This window comes from Choloepus didactylus, chromosome 1, assembly GCF_015220235.1.
Source record: "Choloepus didactylus isolate mChoDid1 chromosome 1, mChoDid1.pri, whole genome shotgun sequence".
Taxonomy (NCBI): domain Eukaryota; kingdom Metazoa; phylum Chordata; class Mammalia; order Pilosa; family Megalonychidae; genus Choloepus; species Choloepus didactylus.
In genome coordinates, this window is record NC_051307.1 from 49,906 (window position 1) to 72,988 (window position 23,083).

The window sequence follows — 23,083 nt, forward strand, 5'->3', positions numbered from 1 at the left end:
GGTCTGCATGTGATTCAATAGCAACTACCTAAAAGTAGTATGTTCTGAGAACTTGGAATACTTTACACCACCAGGTGGAATGGAAGAAAGCAGGAAACATAGCATCCACACACACGCACACATACGCTCACAGCAGCCTGACTGGAACTGGCCCGAAGGTGGGGCCTCAGCGTCCGTCAGTCGACAAGGGATGAACGGGCTGTGGCCCCCCAACCCGGGTGCCCTCAGCCGTGGAGAATGATGGAGCACTGGCAGCACAGGGGCATGGGGGAGCCTCGAAAACATCATGCTCAGGGAAATGAACCAGACACAAAACGCCAGCACATATGACTCCTTGTTCGGAAACTACAAACAGGAAAACACAGAGACAGAAAGGCTGGTGGTCGCCAGGGCTGGGGAGGGCTCTGAGGAGCAACAGGCACGAGATTTCTCTCTGGGGTGTGAAAATGTTCTCAAATTAGACTGTGGCGATGGCTGCACAACCCTGTGAATATACTAAAAACCATTTAAATGGCTGAATTGTATGGTATGTGAAGGAAATAATGCCACATGAACATTTATTATTTCTTTTGAAGAATGCCAAGTTTCTCTTCCTACAGGAAAAAACTAAAACGTCACTGTAACAAACTAAAAACTATCTCCACCAGCAGTCTCAAACCACGGAGGCTCGATCAGCTTGCTTCTGTGCAGCTTCAGTTGGCTACTGACTCTTAAATGCTTTTGAACCAAGACTGTTGTCAAGTTCATATAACAGAAATTAAAATAATCTGCAGTGTCGACCTCAAATCACAAACGAAAGAGACCAACAGTCCAAGCACGACGGTGAGATGCAGAGGCGTAAGCGGCAGCCCCTGCCCTGCACACCCATCCATACACTCTGCCCCAGCTCCAGCTCCCAGCCCCCACCCCACACCCCCAGCCCACCGGGGAGGCGGCAACACCTCTCCCCAGCTCCACGGAGGGAAACCCGCTGACCTGCCGGGACTCCCCGGGGACTGCTCTTCTCCACCCGGCAACACCAGCACCAGCTTCCAGAACACGCACTCCTGCCACCCGGGGAGGTGCTCGGCCACGAGGGACGGCAGGTCCAGAGGCGCCCATGCAGCATCGCTGTGAGGGACAGAACGCCATGGTGAGCTGGGGCATGGCTGGGGTGGGCACTGGCCAGGGGAGCCCAGTACAAACCTCAGCAACCGCCGGCAGAAGTGCTGGACCTTCAGGAGGTGCAGGGCCTCGCTCCTGAGCTGACTCAGCCTGCAGGGGGTGGGGGGCACAGGCCATGGGGCAGCTGGCGCCCACAGAGAGTGCGCACGTCCCCAACAGTCTGAGCAAGTAGTCGCCGGGCACCCAGTCCCGCCCATACGGAACAGGTTGGAAAGGGGCTCTCCTGTTATTAAGTGTCTCCTGTGTGCCAGCCGTGCGGGACTTGGCAGCAGGCAAACAAACCCCCTGCCATGTGCTGCAACGGGCTCTGGGAGGGCGGGGACTCCTGCCACCCAGGGAGGAGCTTGGCCACGAGGGACGGCAGGTCCGGGGCACCCAAACAGCATCGCTGTGAGGGAGAAAGCCGAGAGGATGCTGCTTGGATGGGGTGGGAACAGCCAGGGTCATCTGAGCAAAGACCTGGAGGGAGCACAGGCACCGAGAAGGCTTCTAGGGACAGGAGGGGACAGCAGTGCCAGGGCAGGACCGAGCCAGGGGCTCCAGAACGATGGGAGGGCTGGGGGCGGGTAGACAGGCCCACGGGACCACCCGGTGGGAGCTGGTGGGAACTTCGGTGCTAGGAGGGTCACTGTGGCTGCTATGCTGGGGCCAGGCTGTCTGCTCCCCAAACCGCGCTGACAGATGCCCCAGGGAGGCCTGGCAGGGCTGACCTGGTGCAGGAGATGCCCAGCCTCCCCGCATGCCCCAGGTCCAGCAGGCCCCGGGCCAGGTTCTGCTCAGCGATGGGGCACTCGGCACTAGGGGCTAGAGCCCTCAGCCGGTCGTCCAAGGCCACACAGCATGGGGCCGCAGGGAAGGCCCGCATCTGGCGCCTCAGTTTCTTCCGGGCTGCAACGGCGTCCCTCCACCTGGGGAACACACACACATCTCCTCAGGGACAACAGCCCCACACCAAAACAGGGAAACACGCATTTGGGTCTTCTCAAGCAGCCGTTCCCACCCTGGGGAACGGTCAGAATTAAGGCTCAGGCATGGGACAGGCGTGGCTTTGGGCAAGTGGCGAGACCAGCGGAAGAGCAGTCAGAGGTGCCAATGCTTCACCCGTGGAGGCCCACGTGGCAGGTGGGTGAAAGCCCACACAGAAACATGCCTCTGACCCAGTGACACCGCCACAGGGATGTGTCTCCAGACCCCATGCGCCAGCAAACATGCCGTGGCACAGGGATGTCCACTGCCAGCAGGGCCAGTGTGCCCCCAGGGCCATCCCTACAAGGACACGCCTCTTGGCCACTGACACAGACCAGGAGGTGGCAGAAGGCCTGGGAGGGGCAGGTCTCCACGGTGGGGAGGCTCATCCGTGCTCTCCTACATGGCTGCAACTTACTGCCAAGCACGCGATTACCGTTTTCAGTTTACTATTCAGTGACCATGTGTACAACAGTGTGGCACAGGGAGCAGAGCCTGGAGGGGAGCGAGAAGCTTCCATGCAGGCGAGCAGCACGGCCAGATCAGCCCCCAGCCTGCACCCTCCTGAGCCCCAACCCCATTCCCAAAGGCAACAGCTACACTGACAGTCACGTTAACTCTTCCCCTTCTTTTCCTTATTGATGTTCATCCAAAACAACTTACGTGGTTGGAACATACTCTATTTGTACGCTGGGCACGTTTTCCCACGACTTGCTTCTTCAGCTGGTTGTTTGTGGAGCCATCAGGTTGGTGTGGCTGTGATTTGTGTGGCTTCTTCACGGCTACTTTCTGTAGCCTCAACTTTATAAAAATTCAGAACAACCCTTGCCACACTGACCAAAAACCTAATTCCTTACTTACCCCCTAAGTTTGTACTGTTTAGGAACACAGTGTGGGTGTGTAAGTAATCAATTGCTCCTGAAAGTGTAATCCTATGAGACTAGAAACAGGTTTCCGGTGCCACAGAAGGTTTCCAGGCCCTTCTCCTGGTGATTAAAGGAAGTGATGGCTCAGGTACTCTGTCCTGGGTACGAGGCTCCCCAAACTCACCGCTGTAGATACTTGCAGAAGCACTGCAGCTCCTGCAGGGTCTCCTTGGCCACCTGGAAAATCTCCTCCCCCATAAACAAGTCCACGAGGTGGCCACAGACGTTCTCAGAGCACCGGGCGACACGGAGCCTCTGGTCGGCCTCCACCGCGCTCCTGCAAACAGGGCAGTCAGCTCAGGACCCACAACATGGCCCCAGACTCACAGGGCCCTCAGGAAGAGCCTTTAAGAGCGCTGTGCTTTAAGTTAAGAGCCTCACGTTTACCTAAAGCACAGAGACCTCGAGAGAGAGAGCAGGCAGGAACAGGGCACTTGGTCCAACGTGCCCGTGAATAGTCAAGGATAAACACTTCATCTTGATAAAATAGCAGAAAACTTAGTTTTTCAGTGAGCACTGAGACAACCGGAGAGTCTTCCCATCATGGTGCGTGCCATTTGCCTCAGTACACGGCACGGCCGCACCACCACAGGCTGAGCCAAAGCTGGCCTTGAGGGAACTAGCATCTCAGGAGAAACTTTTTCAACAAAATTCTACCAACTGAGGAAGTACAGAAGACTCTAAACAGTGCATTCCGTCAGGAACCCAGAGGAGCTTAAACAGCAAGACACACATCGCGTCTGCCAGCCACCCCCAAGGCACCTGTAGCAAAAACGCGGAGCCCCCACCAGCAGGGAAGGAAAGGAGCCTCCTTAGACGACACCCTCTAACTCCATCCGCTGGGCCCAGAAGGCCCAGCTCACAGAAGGCGGTGGAGCATTCACAGCCCTCCAGACCCTCAGGGCTGACCTGGGAGAACGCGAGCATGAGGACAGGTTCCCCTGCACAGCCGGAGACGCTTTCTTCCTTGAAGCTTGACAGTGAAACAAATACAGTTCTTAAATTAGGCAGCTCAGAGAAATCTATCAATGCATGAAGCAAAACATCTTTTCCTACCTGAAAAACTAACAGTAGGTGGTAAGGTGGGCAGCAGGCCCCCAAGCTAGTTCCCCGGCAACCGTCAGGGTCATCGGGGAGGACAGAGGGGGCAGGGGGTGGCAGGAGGCCCCTCCCTGCTGCCACTTTCTGGAGGCAACACGCACATGGACAATTACACATGACAATGGTGCATCATTTATCTACTCTAAAGACACACTCCTTGCTGAGGGGATGCAAAATGGCAGAGTAGGATGTTCTGCAGATTGCTCTCTTCATCAGAAAAGCAGATGAACTCAAAAAAGAGACTGGGATCAACGGGGGGTAACCCTGGAACCAGACAGGACACTCAGAACAACCCAGACGCAGAGAAAGGCTGCCCAGCTTCCCGCGTTTGCAGAGAGGGTGTGTGAGCCAGCACCCCACTCCTGTTCCTCAGCCCCGGGCTGCTGCATGGACGTGGCTTCACAGGGCCAGGCAGATGCTGGGGGGGCAAGTGGAGGTTGGTCTGGATTATCCCTGAGGGACCAGTAGACACCAGCCACAGCTTTGGTCATATTGGTGGGAGACTCGGAGAAACAAGGCGCATTTTGTTTTGTCTTGTCTTTCTTTTTTACTTTCTCTCTCTCTTTTTAATTTGGGGGATTGTGGGCCCAAACGCAGATGCTGGGCTCAGGTATGGCTGCCTGGAAGCTGTGGTTTCCCATCAACATCAGTCAGGGGACTTGGGGAGCCAGTGCACTTTTGTTGTTGTTGTTGTTCTCTTTAAAAAAAAGTAAAAAATGGATTTCCCTCAAAAAGTAAAAATCAGAAATCCCCAAGGACTGAGGGATGGGAGAACTAGATTTCCAGAGTGACCACAATATAATATCCAGAACGTCCAGTTCCCAACAAAATATTTAAGAACACAGAATATTTAAGACAGAGAAGTACGGCCTAATCACAGGAAAAAAGAAATCTTACATAAACTATCCTGGAGGAAGCCTAGTTAAAGGAATTATTAATCAAATATTGATCAAAAGATCAATTATCTCAGTTGATTGTATACCATGGATGATTGTATGGTGTGTGAATGTATTTCAATAAAACTGAATTTAATAAAAAAAAAAAAAGTCCATTTTAGGAAAAAAAAAAAAAAAGATCAATTATCTTAAACCAATGAACTACAGGAAAACATGGACAAAGAACTAAAGGAAATCAGTAATTGATATATGCACCAATTGAGAATTAGTAAGACAGAAATTATGAATAGAAATCAAATCAAATGTGTGGAGCTGAAAAGTACAAAAACTAAAATGAAAAATTCAATAGGTAGGTTCAATAGCAGATTTGAGCTGGCAGAAGAAAGGATCAGTGAACTTGAATACAAGACAACTGAAATTTTCTAGTGTGTTAAGCAGAAAGAAAGAATGAAGAAAAATGAAAAGCCTGAAGAACCTGTGGGACATCATCAAGCGAACCATCATATGCATTATAGGAATCCCAGACAGACAAGGGAGAGAAAAGGGGTGGAAAAAATAATGGCTGAAAACATCCCAAATCTGATGAAAGACATAAATATACAAATCTAAGAAGGTCAACAAACTTCAAGCAGGATAAACTCAGAGAGATCCAAACCAAGACACATTAAATTGTTAAAACCAAAGACAAAAAGAAAATCTTGAAAATAGCAAGGGAGAAGGAACACATCACTTACAAGAATCCTCAGTAAGACTAACATCCAATTCTTCATCAAAAAATAGACATTTCTCCAAATAAGATACACAAATGGCCAATAAGCACATTTGATTTGATTTCTATTTATAATTTCTGTCTTATTAATTCTCAATTGGTGCATATATCAATTTACTGATTTCCTTCAGTTCTTTGTCCACGTTTTCCTTTAGAATCTTTTCATCATCATTAGCCATTAGGGAAATGGAAATCAAAACTACAATGAGGTACCACTTCCACCCACAAGGTTGGCTATTATTTGAAAAGTGGAAAATAGGAAGTGTTGACAAGGATATGGAGAAACAGGAATTCTTGTACAATATTGATGGGATTTTAAAACGGTGCAGCTGCTGTAGAGAACAATTGAGCAGTTCCTCAAAAAGTTAAACACATAAACTATACATGTTTTATGTTTCAAAGTAAATTGGATTTCTTTGAATAAAACATCATGCAATTTTTTTGCCTGTGTGTGATTATATGCATTTTTTAATTGAGGTGAATTCACATAAAATAAAATTAACCACTTTAAAGTGAATAATCAGTGGCGTTTAGTATATTCATGATGTTGTGCATCAGCGTTATCTAATACCAGAACACTTCCATAATCCCCAGAGGAAACCCCACACCCACATATCCACCCCCCATTCCCCACTCCCACCAAACCCTGGCAACCAGTAATCTTCTTTCTGTCCCTACAGATGTACCTACTCTGGATATTGCATATAAATGGAATCATAAAAAAAGCGGAAAAAAAAAGTTAAACAGAATTTCCATATGACCTGGCAATACCACTCCAAGGTATTTACCGAAAAGAATTGAAAGCAAGAATTCAAACAGATAGTGGCACACCAATGTCCACAGCAGCATTATTCACAATTGGCAAACGTTGGAAACAACCCAAGTGTCCATCAACAGGTAAGTGGAGAAACAAAATGTGGTCTACCATACAATAGAATGATATTTGGCTGTAAGGAGGAATGAATTTCTGAGACATATTGCAACAGGGATAAACTCTGCAAACACACTGAGTGAAATAAGCAAGACACAGAGGACAAATGATCTCATGAAATATCAGGAAACAGCAAATTCATAGAGGCAGAAAGTGGGCTAGAGATTCCCTGGAAATGGAGAGGCTGTTGCTTGGTTGGTGCAGAGTGTTCCTAAACTGTGGATATTTTAAAAGAAAATTAAAAAACAATTTAAACAAGTACAAAACATGTGTTCCTTGCTGAAGTTAACTGAAGCCGAACCACAGCGGACCGCGCAGGCTCCGGGCAGCAGCGTCTCGGCAGGGCCCCGAGGCCTGCGGCTGGCCGGCGGCCCCACTGACCTCAGCTCCTGGGCACAGGCCTCCTGCACGCACTCTGCCACCACGCACTCCGTCAGCTCCGCAGCCAGGCCCTGGCTCAGCTGAGTCAAAACCAGCTCTCGCTCCTGTTTCAACCTGACATTGAAAGGAAAAGACACGAGGGTCACATCTGAGGCCCCGGTGAACCTGCAGGTGGAGCCAGCCCCTGGGCTGCGAAGTATGGGCAAGGCTGGGCGCACTCACCGCTCCTCCTCTGCCCGCCGCCGCTCCGCGGTCACCTCCTCGGCTGCGACGTGCTGCAGGACGGCAGCAGTGGTGGCTGCGAGCAGCTCCTCCATGGCGGCACTGGAAACGCTGACAGAGCAGAACGTCACTGTTCCTCAACAGTCAGGCAACGCAAAAAAGCCACACGGAGCAAGTAACTAACCTAACACTCGCAAGGGGAGAGTGTCGCGTGGCTTTTAGCACAAACATTAAGCCCACGGAAACCACAGTTATTTTTAGTGCCATCAAGTAGGAACCACCCTGTGTCTAAGTTCAGGACAAAAAAAAGAATGAACGCATGACCCCAGGAGCAGGGCGACACTTCTGTGTGAGCCATGTTTAGACAGGTGAAATGACACCTTTTCTAATCATTACAAAGCTCACATGCACTGGGAATTTAAAAAATGTTCGAAACCCTTAAAAAAATCTCACTTACTGAATTTATTAACTTTACTAGTTTTACAAAAGTTGCTTAAGAACCTAGAAGTGCATGAAGACTAGATTAATATATTCACCAGAATCAGATATTTTAAGTTGATAAATGTGGTTTGAAGAATCTAAGGGAATTTCCCATGCATGTGGTCTCTCGCTCGAGAATGAGAAAAAGCCCCCGGGAGCGTGGCTGGCATTGGCACACGGAGGGCCGCAGGGGGCTGGCACTCACCCCAGTGCAGTGGCAGCGTAGGCTGCCCCGACAGTGCCAACCTCCTCGCAGTCCTGCTGCAGAACCTCCTGGATGAGCTCATCCACCAGCTGCACCAGGTCCTGTACAGAGCAACGGGGGTCAGGGCTGTGGGCACCACTGCAACCCGGGCCCTGGCGTGGGCCGAGTGCATCAGGGATGCCGACGTCCAACCAGCAAAGACGTTTCCATCCATCAGCCTGACGAGCCGCACGTCACAAACAACCAAAGCTTAATTCAACTGCCCACAGACATCCAAGACCCTCACAGAACCCCACAAGGTACCGTGGCCCCAGGTGCCGTCAGAAGGAGTCTCCAGCAGACAGATTGGGCTCTGCTGCCCAGCCTCAAGGCAGTCAGCCAGCAAGGAGTCAAGGCCCTCGGCAGGGGACAGGGAGCCTGCACCTGCTTGACCATGGCCGGCAGACAGCCCTGCCTTTCCTCCCCATCAACCTCCCCAGGGCTCCCTGACTCCCACCCAAGCATGATCGAGTTCATGACCCTGCGGTGGACAGGCCCCACAACCCCACCCGTGACTCACACACAACCAACACATGATCCCACAACTGGCCTGCAGAGGCGCAGGCATGAGCCCACATGTCCACTGGCTCTTCCAGTGACCAGCTGTAAGGACAGATGTTAGATCAGACACAGAAGAGGCTGGGGTTGGTGCCTTGATGGCAGGATGGCAACAGGCGCTTAGCAAGTCTGGAATACTAGGGCTCCAGGTGACGGTGGGGGTCGGCCCCGCTCAGCCCCTCTGCCTCTCCCAGCCCCACATCGCCCCTCCTGGAATTACAGGCCCCGCTACACACATGTGGGAGGTTAGTGGAGAGCAAGCATGCAGCGCTCTCGGAGAAAGCACTCAACACAGGCAACAAGTGTATTTAACGCCTTCTGGTACTCTCCAACACTTCAAAACACAGTAACCTTTCGAAGGTAGACCCAGGGAACAAGCAAGCCCCTTCTCGGACTCTTGGCCTCCTCGTCTGCAAGAGGAAGGCACTGAGCCGTGTGCCTGGCTGAGAAGCCACAGCCCTTCATGGGTGAGACAGCAGCACAACAGACAAGCCAACCTGAGCGGCCTCAATTCACAGGCACCCCAAAAATCCACATGGTCAGCGCCAGAAGGGACAGGAGCAAACGCTGCAGGAGGCTGACCCTGCCCTGAAGGCTCCTCACCGTGTCAGAGTATACAGGCGCAGGCTTCGGAGGAGGGAGTTCAGACGGCACGGGGGACTGAAAGAAGCTGGGAGCCGGGGATGGGGCCAAGGACGGCAAGTGCAGGGCTGGCACTGGCAGGGGCACGGGGGCGGGAGGCGGCGGTGGACGCACAGGTGGGGGCGCATCTGGGTCTGCGCCGCCCTCCTCACCTCTGCTGCCTCCTGAAAGGAAACACAGGTGGCACAGGTACTGGGTGCCCATGCAGGGCAGCCCCAGCACCCATGGGACCCTCCGCCGGAGTGCAGGGGCGAGAGCAGACACTCCAGGAGAAGCACTAGTGCACACTCCCTCTCCAAAGCACAACAGCAGTCCTGGCCCTGAGGGGTTCTCGAGGAAAAGCACAGCCAGGCCCTCACCTGCTGCACCCACGCTGGGTCTCTGGCTCCCGGCGGCAGGCTCCGTGGCCTGGCTCTCCCCGACATACTTGTTCTGGGAGTTGAAGCTGCACACGGGGGTGTGATGAGGAACAGGAGGTAACAGCCCCCCGTTCACAATCTCTCCAACAGACACCGTGAGCTTCCTGGTAATGAACCCCGACTTCTTGGCTTTGGATAATCCCTCTGGTTCCAAGAATGCTGACCGGTTTAACTCAACACAGCTAGCCAAACGAAAAAAAAAAAAAAAGCTACAGAGTGTGACACAAACAAGAGCCTTTCTCCGCCTGCTACACACCTGTCCGCAGTGCTGGCAGGCAGAAGCCCCTCAAGGTTAAAGAACAAAAGCTCCTGTGGCTCTGTGACACGGCCGTCTGTAGATGAGACAAGCAGTGAAGGCCATTTTGTCGGCAGAGATCTGCCAGTACCATCTTTACGGCGCTAGAGCCACCTAACTAGGATCTTGGCCACCACACGTGGTGCTGCCGACACACACACACTCCTGCCTCGGGGCTGCTGCAACGCTCATTCCAAAAGCTGCCACATATCCCTGAGACAAAAAGTCTCCCTGCTCGCACTGGAGGTGACAGACAGGCTGGGGGAGGGGGCACGAGGCTGTACTCGGAGGGGGGACGAGGATGTACCGGAGGGGGAGGGGTGATGAGGATGTACTGGGAGGGGGAAGTGGGGGGTGAGGCTGTACCGGGAGGGGGGAGGGGGCGAGGCTGTACCAGGAGGGGGGGAGGCTGTATGGGGGGAGGGGGATGAGGCTGTACCGGGAGGGGGGTGAGAGGGGGTGAGGCTGTATGGAGGGGAGGGGGGGTGAGGCTGTACCGGGAGGGGGGGAGGCTGTATGGGGGGAGGGGGATGAGGCTGTACTGGGAGGGGGATGAGGGGGGGCGAGGCTGTACTGGGAGGGGGGGAGGCTGTATGGGGGGAGGGGGACGAGGCTGTACTGGGACGGGGGTGAGGGGGGAGGAGGCTGTATGGAGGGGAGGGGGGTGAGGCTGTACCGGGAGGGGGGGAGGGGGGAGGCTGTATGGGGGGGAGGGGGCGAGGCTGTACCAGGAGAGGGGAGGAGCCTCTAATTCAGGCTCCGTCTCCCACGTGGCTGTGTGTCAGTGTGGAAGGACCAGCAAGAGCTGCTCTGGCTGCAGTGGCTGAGGACACCCAGCACAGGATGAAACAAGCTGAGTGTCACTGTGCCATTTTTGCGGGAGAGGGTCCCTACATCTCGTCAGATTCTCATAAAAGTCTGAGTCCAAAGTGGGAGGAAAGGCCTGGCCTGGCACCCTGGGTACTTACTCTTCAGTTCCTTGGTGGCTCGTGAAACGGGACTGGAGACCCACCTGACCAGGGGCAAGTCCCCCAGCCACCCCAAGCCTGGGCGCCTGCCCCCAGAGAGTATACAGACGAGCTTCCCCAGCGCCTGTCCCCACCGGTCCCCACCCTTACCCTTCAGAGACCGTCAGACCATGGAAGCCGACGAATTCGGCTGCGTCCTCCCCATCTCTGAACAGAAGCATGTGCACGATGCTGTCCAGGGGGAAGATGGTGGAGCGCTGTGTGCTCACCGTGTAAGCAAAATTGAGCGCTCGGAGAGCATCTTTGCGGATCTGCAAGGAACAAAGTCAAAAAGAGAAACCCATTTGACACAAGCAAATGTTCCAGCAGTGACCAGGGAAATGGCCAGGGTGGGGGCCATGGGCAACGCCTGCTGGGCCAGCAGTGATTCGGAAGAACCCTTCGGAAAGCTTCAGAATCATCAGGCCATTCGCTCTGTGGCCGGGGCCCAAGGATGTGTGCTAAGCAAACACTCTCATACCCAGAGAGCTGAGGCCACGGAGGCTCGGTTTACAACATCAGCACAGGTGTCAACTGGACACTGGTGCCTTTGCTCAGCGCTCCAGGCAGCCCCGTGCCCCATCGGGCCCTTGCGGAGGCCAGCCCTTCCCCACATCCTCCTCAGTGACGTGGTCAGGGACTGGCCAAGCAGATCACACAGAACAGGCTCAATGTGCAGGGGCTGAGGAGCTGACTGCAGAAACTCCGAGTCCAAGAGAGTCTACACTCCATGCCCAACCCCAAGTGAGGAATCAGCCTCCCACCATCTTCGTGACCAGAGTGTGTGGCACGGTACACAGCAATGGGCACAACTGAGAAATTTACTGAAGTGAATTTAGCATCACCAGGCTCAATCCAAAAATTCAGATTAATAATACTAAGAATCTCACAGTCAGGAATTCTGTGTGTGATGTGGGATTTTCTACATCTCAGTTTCTTTGTTTCCATGCAAGATGACAGTGCGGCACAAGTTATATCATCCTAAAGAGATTTCTCTTCTCTAAACCCTAAGGACAGATTCCCACTGCGCTGCACTTTCCGGCAGGGACGGGGAGCCAGCACCCCGTGGCACGGGGCCGCCACGAGGGCTGCTCGAGGGTGTGCCACCTGCGGAGAGACCTTCCTGGGATAGACGCACGTGGTGCCCGTCGCAGGGAACAGCCTTTCTCCAGGTCCGCAAGTGCTGCCGCGGGACCCACCTGGCTGAAGTAACAGTGCAGAAGACAAGCGCTCAGGTACGACGCTGACCGGACCAACTTGAAAAACCTCACGAAGTTGTTGCTGTTCAGAGCAGCAAAGGCCTGCACGGCAAACTTGACCTCGGGGGAGTTCCTAACGGCAGGATGGAACTGTTGCACCTCTCTGTGAATTCAGAGATTGGAAAAGTAAAAGGGGTTAGGAGGTTGTTTTATTTTTAATTACACAATAATTACATGAAAACATATCTGCTTAAAAGCTCGATTTCAATCATACGAAACATGGTGAAATGTGCCATTGTAGTCTTTGTTTACTAACATCACAGCCATCACTGTGGGGCTGGACAAGTAGAAAAAGATTTTCTTTAAAAAGGTGATGAACAGAGTAAACAAATTCAAGCAACCATCTGGTAATCAATCACCAAAGACTATTTTTCAAGACAACTGTGCATGAAGATAAAGGCTAAGACAATAAGGAGAATTGGACTTTGTTTGTTTAGCTTTATAGGGAAACAAACTCTGACTTGATCCCCAGTAAGACCAGCCTCTTACCGATGACACACAAGGAGCACAGAGAATTCTCTGTTCGTATTTCTCATAATAAGTGTCCACTTATTTGTCAGAACAGGGTTTACGACTCATTTGCTTTTCATTTCCAATCCTTAACGTTCTGTTTCGTGCAATTTTCTCCTCTCTTATGACAAAGACCTTGGACAAAACCACCTGGAACAGCTATCTCTGAGAATTCCAACGCAGCACCACTGGGCTGGCCCAGCCCGGCTCACACACCTATCCTGCCAACGGGAAGATTCGCTTCTCTTTTTCTCACATTGAAGAGGCAGAGCTCCTTCCTGGCAATGACCGTTTTGGACCCACGTGCTGGTACCAGCACCCTCCTTCCCCTCTGCCCAGCAGCTCAGCCCCGACCAATGCCACGTCCCACACCAAGGGTTCCGCCTGCCGCTGTCTGAACTCTGCCTGCCCAGCCACAGCCATCTCTAAGAGCTCGTTCCTCTTTAAGCCTTTGCACTCACTAGGGCGGCCTCCTGGTGTGGGGGCTCACCTGAGAATGTCCCCCTTGTTGAGGTTGAGCAGGACATTGTAGCCCTGGAACTCCGCCTCGCTGGCGCAGAGCACGCCCTTGCCACGCAGGTCCTGGTACATCTCCTTCAGGCTCTGCAGGCACTTGGTCATGTTCTCGTTGTTGATCTTGGTGTCGAAGGAGGACATGGGCTCCTCACACATGAAGTGAGCGCAGTGGATGTGAAAGCGGGTGCACTTCTCGATCAGGGACACCGTCAGGGGATCACAGAGGTGCTGCTGCGTGATGTCCTGGCCACGAGTGAGGGGGAGGTTACACAGACACACACAGAGCAACGTGCACACGCACCTCACATGCTCGTGCACACCTGGTATGCACATACTTCATACACACCACATACCTCATGCATGCATACACCTTATAGGAATCTCACATACACACAGCTCATGTACACACACACACCTTGTACACATACATCGCATACAAATGCGCATGCCTCATTCTACACCTCATACACCATGTACAAATGCATACCTCTTACACACACACATGCATCTCACAGACACTTTATACACATACACATGAGCTCATACGCACACACGTTCCCAACACAGAGCTGACTGTTAGGAAAGTCACGCTTATTGACTGAATTCCACACACTTTCATTTGAAACAAGCTCACAGCACATGTCAACAGAACTCTGTGGAGAGTTTAGAGGATAGGACTCTCGTTACAGGTGAAACAGAGCTGAGGAAAATGAGGGAAATGGTCGCTCTCGACTTGGCATTCAGGTGCGCCCCCAGCGCCTCCTGACTGCAGGTGGCCGATACCTTCCGAATGCCGCGCGTCCGGTTCCACACGAAGTCGTACCAGTCCCGCAGGCTGCTGTCCCTCGGGTCCATGACCTGGGTCACGAGGTGGTCCATGGTCCTGCACAACACAGCCAGCGGCCGCAGCTCGTGCGGCAGGGGCTCCTCCTGGTCAGCCGAGGACCGGCTGTACTCCTTCACGGCTGCTGCGTGGTCCACCTGCGGACGGAACAGGGGGACAGGAGCCACAGTGAGCACACGCAGGGTCCAGGCAAGCCTCGGGAGCCACGCGCCCTCTCCCTGACATGCTTTTCCCAGCTGGTGTGGCCACACTCGGCTTAGCGTGCCCTGACTCACTTCTACTGGCATCTCCATCCACCCACACCGTGACATCTTGAATCAATCGTTCTGACTCTTTGCAAACCACATGGTGTACTCTGTGCCTGTCAGAAGCTGACCATGCATGAAATACAGAGACGGGGTGGAAGAGGAACAGTTAAGTAGAGAGATGGCTTCAAAATGGGCTTCTAAGTTATCTTTTCCATTCAAGTGGATACTTTTAAATCTCTGGATGGAAAAGGACAATTAACTCTTACAAGAGGGGAAAAAATTCACATGCGCAACACACAAAAGACTGGTACTTGAGAACATACTTCAATAATGTAAAACTGCTGTTTAAAAGTGGCAAAGTTCAAATATGAAATAAATTGAGAGAACTATCTGGCAAATATGAGAAGGAATGAAGGTAAGAGATCGTAAGGAGGAAGAAGGCAGAGTAGGAAGTGCCGGGATCTGTCACTCCACCAAAACAACAATTGAACTGACAGGAACTGTCTGAGTCAGTGATATGCCAGACCTCTGGAGTCGAGGGGATCCCTGCACAGCTCCCAGGGAGCACCTGGAGGAAGAGGCAGCAAATTGCAGTAAACAGCCATGCAGCAGCTGCCATCCTGCACCCCCAGCCGCACGGCAGGCAGCAGCCTGGGCTCCTGGTGCAGCGTGCTGGTGCTGGGGGGCAATAAGGACCAAGACCTCCAAACTCTGGGGTGATGTGGTTTGATCAGTGACTACTGCTACTGATTCCTGCTTTTGATCCCTGGGGACTCAGCGTGGAGCATGGCCATTGTTTCAACCCCTGTCCTAGTTTGCTAATGCTGCAGAATGCAAAACACCAGAGATGGATTGGCTTTTATAAAACGGGGATTTATTTCGCTACACAGTTACAGTCTTAAGGCCACAAAGCGTCCAAGACAACACATCAGCAATCGGGTACCCTCACCGGAGGATGGCCAATGGCCTCCGGAAAACCTCTGTTAGCTAGGAAGGCAGCTGGCATCTGCTCCAAAGCTCTGGCCTCAAAACGGCTTTCTCCCAGGACGTTCCTTTCTAGCAAGCTTGCTTCTCTTCAAAACATCACTCCCAGCTGCACTCTCTTTCTCCCCCCGAGTCAGCTCATTTATGTAGCTCCACGGATCAAGGCCCACCCCGAATGGGTGGGGCCACGCCTCCATGAGAACATCTCATCAGAATCATTGCCCACAGCTGGGTGGGGCACATTCCAAGCAAATCCAACCATCACCAAAATGCCTGCCCCATACAAAACCACAAAGATAATGGCATTTGGGGGACACAATACACTCAAACCGGCACATTCCACCCCCTGAACCCCAAAATGACATTATCTTTCCAAATACAAAATACATTCATTCCATCACAATATCGCAAAAACTTAAATCATTTCAGTAACAAAAGTTAAGTACAAAATCCCATCAAAATCAGTTTAGGCTTGGTCAGTTCTAAGGCATAATTCCCCTCTAGCTGTGGATCTGTGAACCTAGAACAAGTTATGTGCTTCCAATATACAAAGGAGAGACATTCATAGGATAAACATTTCCATTGCCATAAGGAGAAACAGTAAGGAAAACAGGGTTAACAGGAGCAAAACAGTTCCTAAAACCCACAGGACAAACTCCATTAGATTTCAAAGTCTGAGAGTCATTTACAGAACAATGTTGCATCCTTGGGGCTTGAGAGAGTGGGAGCCTAACCCTTCCCAAGGGCCTTTTCTGCAGCCCGTTCCTCTCCAAACACTTAGGTGAGTGCTCCAACATTTCCACACATTGGGGAGACCACCTTCTCGGCCCCACCCTCCTCAAACATCGGGGCAGCTCCCGGATTCCCTTCCATCTCCGGGTCACACGCTCAACCCCTTCAGAACAGTGTGGTGGCAGCCAGGCTCTCCCCAATTCCCTGGAAATGTGCTCCACCCTCTTTGGGACCTGAGGTGGCAAAACTCTTCCAGAGCATCGAGGCGGAAAGCCCGCCCTCGACCTCCAGGGCAAACTCACCCTTTCCATGCATGTGGGCTGCTCTGCTCTCCCAGCCCTAAACCTCTTGACTCCAGACCTCAACCTCCATGGCTCTGTCTTTGAAGAGATTTTTCCTTTAATTTTTTCCTTGTTTGTCTCCTCCAGTCCAGACCGGCAATGGCTCCGTCTATAAAGATCTCGCAAAAATTCTGTTGGCTTTGCATGAAGCACACAGGGGTCAAAGCCATCAGACAATAGGAGTTTCCACAAATCCTTTCTGGATAATTCCATCTCCAATCTTGGCTTGTACTGAAATGGCGGCTGGGTTCCATGTTTGGTTACATCCTCACATTGGGCTGTAGCTTCTGGGATTCCACCCCCTGGAAGCTCATAATTTTCCAAGCCATCAGCTTCTGGTTTCTTTGAACCCAAGAGTTCAGTTCTAAGTTTATCTCTCTCTGCTCGCATTTTACTATAAGCTGCAAGGAGAAGCCAGGATACATCCTCCACATGTAGTCTGGAGATCTCCTCAGCTAAGTATTCCAGGTTGTTGCTTCCAGATTCTTCCTTCCATATGACACCAGGACTCAATTTTGCCAAATTCTCTGCCACTTTAAAACAAGGATCGCCTTTCTTCCAGTTTGCAACAACACATTCATCATTTCTGCTCAAGTCCTCATCAGAAGTATCTTTAGAGTCCATATTTCCATAAACAGTCTCTTTAAAGCAGATTTGGCCTTTTCTATCAAGCTCCTCACAACTCTTCCAGAAACTCCCCCTTATCCACTTAAAAAGCCGTTCCAACATGTTTGGTATTTGCAAACTCAGCAGCAAAAGCACCCCACTTCTCTGGTACCAAAATCTGTTTTAGTCTGCTAATGCTGCAGAATGCAAAACACCAGAGATGGATTGGCTTTTATAAAACGGGGATTTATTTCGCTACACAGTTACAGTCTTAAGGCCACAAAGCGTCCAAGACAACACATCAGCAATCGGGTACCCTCACCGGAGGATGGCCAATGGCCTCCGGAAAACCTCTGTTAGCTAGGAAGGCAGCTGGCATCTGCTCCAAAGCTCTGGCCTCAAAACGGCTTTCTCCCAGGACGTTCCTTTCTAGCAAGCTTGCTTCTCTTCAAAACATCACTCCCAGCTGCACTCTCTTTCTCCCCCCGAGTCAGCTCATTTATGTAGCTCCACGGATCAAGGCCCACCCCGAATGGGTGGGGCCACGCCTCCATGAGAACATCTCATCAGAATCATTGCCCACAGCTGGGTGGGGCACATTCCAAGCAAATCCAACCATCACCAAAATGCCTGCCCCATACAAAACCACAAAGATAATGGCATTTGGGGGACACAATACACTCAAACCGGCACAACCCCATCAGAAGCAGGAGAGGTATCCTTAACGAGACAGTGCCTCTCTTTCTTTCATTCTCTCTTTTGTTCTTTTTTCTTACTTTCTTTTCTTTCCTTTCCACATATGGGGCAAAAGTAGTTTTGATGAGTCAAAAACTGACACCCATAGCCCTCAACAAGGAAAAAAACAGCAATTGTAGATGACAGGGAGAATTAGATTTCTGGAGTTACAACAACATAATACTGAGAATGTTCAGATCTCAACAAAAAATTACAAAACATACAAAGAAACAGTAAAGTATGGCACATTTTCAGGAAAAAAAATAATTTACCAGAAACCATCCCTGAAAAAGCTCACACATTAGAGCTATTAGTCAAAGATAGTAAATCAACTTTCATAAATATGTTCAATGAGCTAAATGGACAAAAATTAAAGGAAATAAGGAAAACACTGTCAAAACAAAAAAAGATATTATGAAAAGGAACCCAAACAGAAATTGTGCAGCTGAAAAATACATAACTGAAATGAAAAACTCACTAGAGGGATTCACCAGCAGATTTGAGCAGGTGGAAGGAAGGACCAGTAAATCTGAAAATGAAAACTGAAATTACCCAGTGTACGAAGCAGAAAGAAGAATGAAGGAAAACGGACAGAGACAGAAGAACCTGTGGAGCACCATCAAGTGCACCAACACATGCAGCATCCGAGTCCCAGATGACAAGAGACAAATGGGCAGAAAAAGTATTTGAAGAAATGCTGGCCCAGAACTTCTCAAATCTGATGAAAGACAAGAATGCATACATCCAAGAAACTCCAATTCCAAGCAGGATAAACACAAAGGGATAAACAAGGCATATTTCACTCTAATCATCCAAATCCAAAGACAAAGAGAAAATTTTGAAAGCAGCAAGAGACTTTTCACTTACAAGGGATCCTCAATAAGATTAAAAGCTGATTTCTCATCAGGAACCATGGACCAGAAGATAGACAGATGACATATTAACGTCCTTAAGGAAAAAAACTGTCAACCAAAAATTCTATATCCAGCAAATCTATCTTTAATGAATGAAGGAGAAATAAAGACATTCTCAGATAAACAAAACTTGAAGGAGTTCATTACCAGAAGACATGCCCTACAAGAGGTGCTAAAGGGAGAAATTCAGGCTAAAATAAAAGGACACTAGATAGTTAACTCAAAGCCATAAGAAATAAAGAACATTGGTAAAAGTAGCTACATAGGTAAACATAAACTCCTTCATTATTATACTTTTGGTTTGTAACTGCTTCCCTCCCTAGAAGAATTAAAAGGTGAATGTGTTAAACAATAATTAAAGTCTATGCTAATGGCCATACAATGTACAAGGAGGTAATCTGAGCCAATAATAAAGAGGGAGGGATGGAGACCTACAGGAGTAAAAGTTTGTATACCACTGAAACTAAGTTGGAACTACTCAAACTAGGTTATTAATTTAAGATGAAAACTATAATCACAAAGACAAACAAGACTAAGAAAACAGCTAGAAATATAGAGAAAAGGAAAGAAGGGAATCGAAAAGTTGTGCTACAAAATATCCTGAAGACATCCTGTTGAGAGAAATTAGCCAGACACGAAAGTACAAATACTGTATGATTCCTCTTACATGATATACTTACAATAAGCAACTTCATAGAGTCAGGAAGAATAGTGGTTACCAGGGGCATGGGGACAAGTTTGTTTGAGATGATGAAAAGGTTCAGAAAATAGATAGCGATGGTCATTACTCAACAGTGTTGATATACTCAATGTCACAGAATTGTGCACTTAAAAATTAATAAAATGATATTTTAACCACAATTTTAAAAATCAAGAGTGAGATGCTTCAGGGCTCCGCCCTCCCACAGAAACTGAACAACCAGCAAGAACTGGCAGAAAAATCTTTCTCAAAGCTCTAGAAAGGACTGCAGTAACTAGGTGAGCACTGAATCCAGAAAAAGGCTCCTTGAAAGCGGCAGGATCTTGCGGTGGCCCTGTCCCAGTTCTGCAGGCGGCAGAGGAGCCCCCGTGCACATGCTGGGAGCACGTATTGGGCCCAACAGGCCTGTGGCTGGAGGGACTCGCCATCCCAGAACCTGCCCTCTGAGTAGAAGGCAGCTCACCAAGCTTGCCTACAGAACACGTGGGAGTGCAGTCAAGTGGCTGCCTATAACAACCACGGCAGGGGACAGGAAATGAAGCATGCAGACAAAATTAACAAGATACTAAAGGATCTACATTGGTACAAACTTCTGGGGAAATAATTAGGGAACGTTTATTGACACATGTTCAAGAACCTCAAGAAAGGTCATTTCTGGGATATGGCAATTTAATTCTTAAAATCTTGTCCATAGAAATAGTCTAAAACATCATAAAAACATGACATACAATATGTCCAACATTATTAATAATAAAATTAAAAAATCAGAAACAGCATATCTGATGGTAAAATGGGGAATTTCAACAGTGATATAATCAAATAATACGCCACCATTAAAAATGCTTAGAAAGAACTTATCATAACAAGGGAAAATGCATGATATAATTTTTATTGAAAAAGTTGTATACAAAATAGTACCTATGGCATAATCTCAAATGTTCAAAAAGTAAATATAAGAAAGGACAGGTATAAAATTGTAAAAAAAGAAAACAAAAAAAATTGTTTTTAAATCCGTTTTTAAAACTTCTATGCACATTTTCGGGTATCAGGTGGTCCAGCCACTTTGGACAAAAATTACTTAGCAACCACATCACAATTCAAAACAGTTTAACATGATGTTGATAGCACAAATCCCCACCACCCTGAACACAGTGAGCACCAAATCAAGGGTCGGTACAGACAATAGCCTCCCCCTTCCTATGGCACCCCCACCCTGGGGGGACTCGAAGCCGGCTTGGACGCACCTGGTCTGTTCCTGGGATCACTTCAAAAACACTCAGCTGGCTCCTGGTCTCCCGCATGTACCGCTCCTTCTCAGGACACATGTCCGGGCACGTCCCAACAAAAGCCCTTGCTTTGTCCAGGTCGGTCCTTTTCACTCGAGCTAAGCGATGACAAGTAAAAAACAAGCATGTACCACACAGCTACTAGGAAACAACTCTAAATATTTTTCATAATGATAAATGGAAAACTAAAAGTAAAAACAAACATGATGGGCACCAATTACAAAGGAAAAGAAGGAAATATTTTAAACAGAAGTGTTGGCCCATCAAGGGGGGCAAAGGGCATCGGGCTCCTGGAGACCCCAGGGCTCTGATCATCTCCACAGGTGTCTGCACCAGGCCAGCCCTTCACTGCAGACCAAAGAGGAGTGCTCCCCACACTAGCCAGGGCCCTACGAGCATTCTGTAAATCCTGTAAGGAGCTTAATGACAGTCGATCACACTAACACTGTTGAGTTAGAAGGGTTAATTTGTTAAATATAATCATTCACCAGTATTTCTTGAGCTGTTTCAGTATTCCATACATTTCAATATAATCTGAGCCATAGTGGAAGTTATCTGGACCCCAAACTAAGGAAATAAGCCACCACAAGTTAACTACCCCCACCCGGCGAAGGACACATGTTTGTTTGACCATCACAAACACCCTTGTGTATGAACCACTGCACACATGTGCAGCCACGTCTGCAGGACAAATTCCTGGAGGTGGAGTGCTTGGGAGAGGATATGCCCTGCCCAGTTTGGAAGGTACTGCCAGGCTCCCAGTTCACACTGCTGCCTGCACCTCCCCACGGCACCTCCCGGTCCCAGGTCCCTGCAGCCCAGCGGGTGACAAGGGCCCTCTCAGGGTAGCTCTGACAGCATCTTGCACTGAGAGGGGGAAAGCATCTCTCCGTGTGCACGAGAGCCAACCATGATGCCTTCGCTGTGGCCGAGGAGACCCCCTGCCTATGGGTCCAGTGCACTTTGGTCCCTTCCTTGCAAACTTCTAGGATTTCTGTCTCTATTGAGGAGGCCACTTTGACTGTGACAGTAGATACAGATTTCTTCCCCAGTCTGACATCCTTTTTAATTTCATTTCTGCTGATTTCTGCCAAGCAGAAAATTTTGGTTTTTTATACGTGCTTTCTGAATGCCTCAAAAACTGTCCTTTAAATGGTTTACTTTAGCAAAGAGAAGTGGTTGTCACTTTCTTTCAAAACTGAAGTTAAGGGTTTTCCTCCGCCATGGGCATCACTGGCGTCCAATAGGCTGTAGCCATTCCAGGCCGAAGTGGGTGGAGGCCAGAGAGGCGGAGGTGCTCACGATGCCCTGGTATTACGAGGACAAGCCGTGCGCGGGCATGAAGGAGGACCTGGGCGCCCGTCTGCTGCGCCTGGACTGTGTGCTCCAGGAAGGAAAATCCCCTCTGCAGTGTTTGAAGGAAGGAAACTGCAAAGCTTTGAAATACTCATTTTTCGAATGTAAAAGGTCAATGTTGGATACCAGATCAAGATTCAGAGGAAGAAAAGGATATTGGTACTATTATGTTGAAAGCAAGACGAAATAACAGTGGATTTTCTCTGGTCATTAACACAGAAAAGCCAAAATAGGAAACACCATTTTTGCTATACCTGGTTGGACCAATTTTTCCCTCCATGGAAAATGAGAGAAAATGGATGAGTTCTAATTTTGAATATGTATAAATTAAATAAAAATTCTCTTCTTTTAAGTTACATTTCGAAGAAAAATTTAGTTAATACATATTGGCATATAACAAACATGTTTTGAGAATTGTTCTAAAGCATAAAGAATGGAAAGACTACTATCGTCAAACTTGACTCTTCATTCAAATAGTACAATTTGTACATCCTTTGTGAATATTATGAAGACCACTGATGTGACTAATACAATCAACAACATGGACCCTGGTGAGAAAATGTCTATTGGAAAAGTTTTGGTTAAAAGTTTCTTTTCTTTTATTCAACCTGTCCTATCTAGTTTTAAAATAAATTATGTTTGATTCCTTGGATGCGGGACACTGATTACGTGCTTCGACTTGGCGGGCCTGGGCTGGGGGACCTGATCAGCCCCTGGGGAGGGTGGTGGGCACGGGCGACAGCGCCCTCCACAGCCCCCCAGGCCTGGGAAAGTGGAGCCGGAGGCAGGCCCCATTTCCTCACCCAAAATACCACCGTTAGGGGAGGCTTGCCGGAGGGAACCGCCTTTTCCCCACCCCCTTATCTTGCCCCTGACACTCTCCATTGCCAGAGCAACTCCCCCACCGTCAGTGCGCATGCGCAGTTACCAAAACAACTCCCGCCCCTTGTCTATCAACCTCTGCGTCCTCTCTGAACCAATCCAAGCCTTCGACCTCTACAGCTACCCCGCCCTCTAATCGCCCAATATAAGCTTGTGCTCTCGCCTAATA

At 49.6% G+C, this 23,083-nt stretch overlaps 2 protein-coding genes across 2 annotated transcripts in view; one reads left to right on the forward strand and one right to left on the reverse strand.

Moving 5' to 3' along the window:
- Nucleotides 1–23,083, reverse strand: part of LOC119529470 (minichromosome maintenance complex component 3 associated protein) — an 81,483-nt gene that overhangs the window by 20,290 nt on the left and 38,110 nt on the right. The window contains 14 exon segments of the mRNA XM_037829919.1: nucleotides 976–1,110; nucleotides 1,186–1,254; nucleotides 1,875–2,072; nucleotides 3,181–3,333; nucleotides 7,135–7,248; nucleotides 7,357–7,467; nucleotides 8,042–8,142; nucleotides 9,242–9,444; nucleotides 9,640–9,881; nucleotides 11,113–11,273; nucleotides 12,201–12,363; nucleotides 13,261–13,529; nucleotides 14,070–14,267; nucleotides 20,635–20,774. Coding sequence (XP_037685847.1) covers nucleotides 976–1,110; nucleotides 1,186–1,254; nucleotides 1,875–2,072; nucleotides 3,181–3,333; nucleotides 7,135–7,248; nucleotides 7,357–7,467; nucleotides 8,042–8,142; nucleotides 9,242–9,444; nucleotides 9,640–9,881; nucleotides 11,113–11,273; nucleotides 12,201–12,363; nucleotides 13,261–13,529; nucleotides 14,070–14,267; nucleotides 20,635–20,774 — 2,257 coding nt within the window.
- LOC119529438 (cytochrome c oxidase assembly factor 5-like) lies at nucleotides 21,980–22,222 on the forward strand. Its single transcript, XM_037829858.1, has one exon. The coding sequence runs from the start codon at nucleotides 21,980–21,982 to the stop codon at nucleotides 22,220–22,222; it is 243 nt and encodes an 80-aa protein (XP_037685786.1).

Excerpts from the sequence above, each read along its gene's own strand:
- LOC119529438 (XM_037829858.1), top strand. The coding sequence starts at position 21,980 with ATGCCCTGGTATTACGAGGACAAGCCGTGCGCGGGCATGAAGGAGGAC.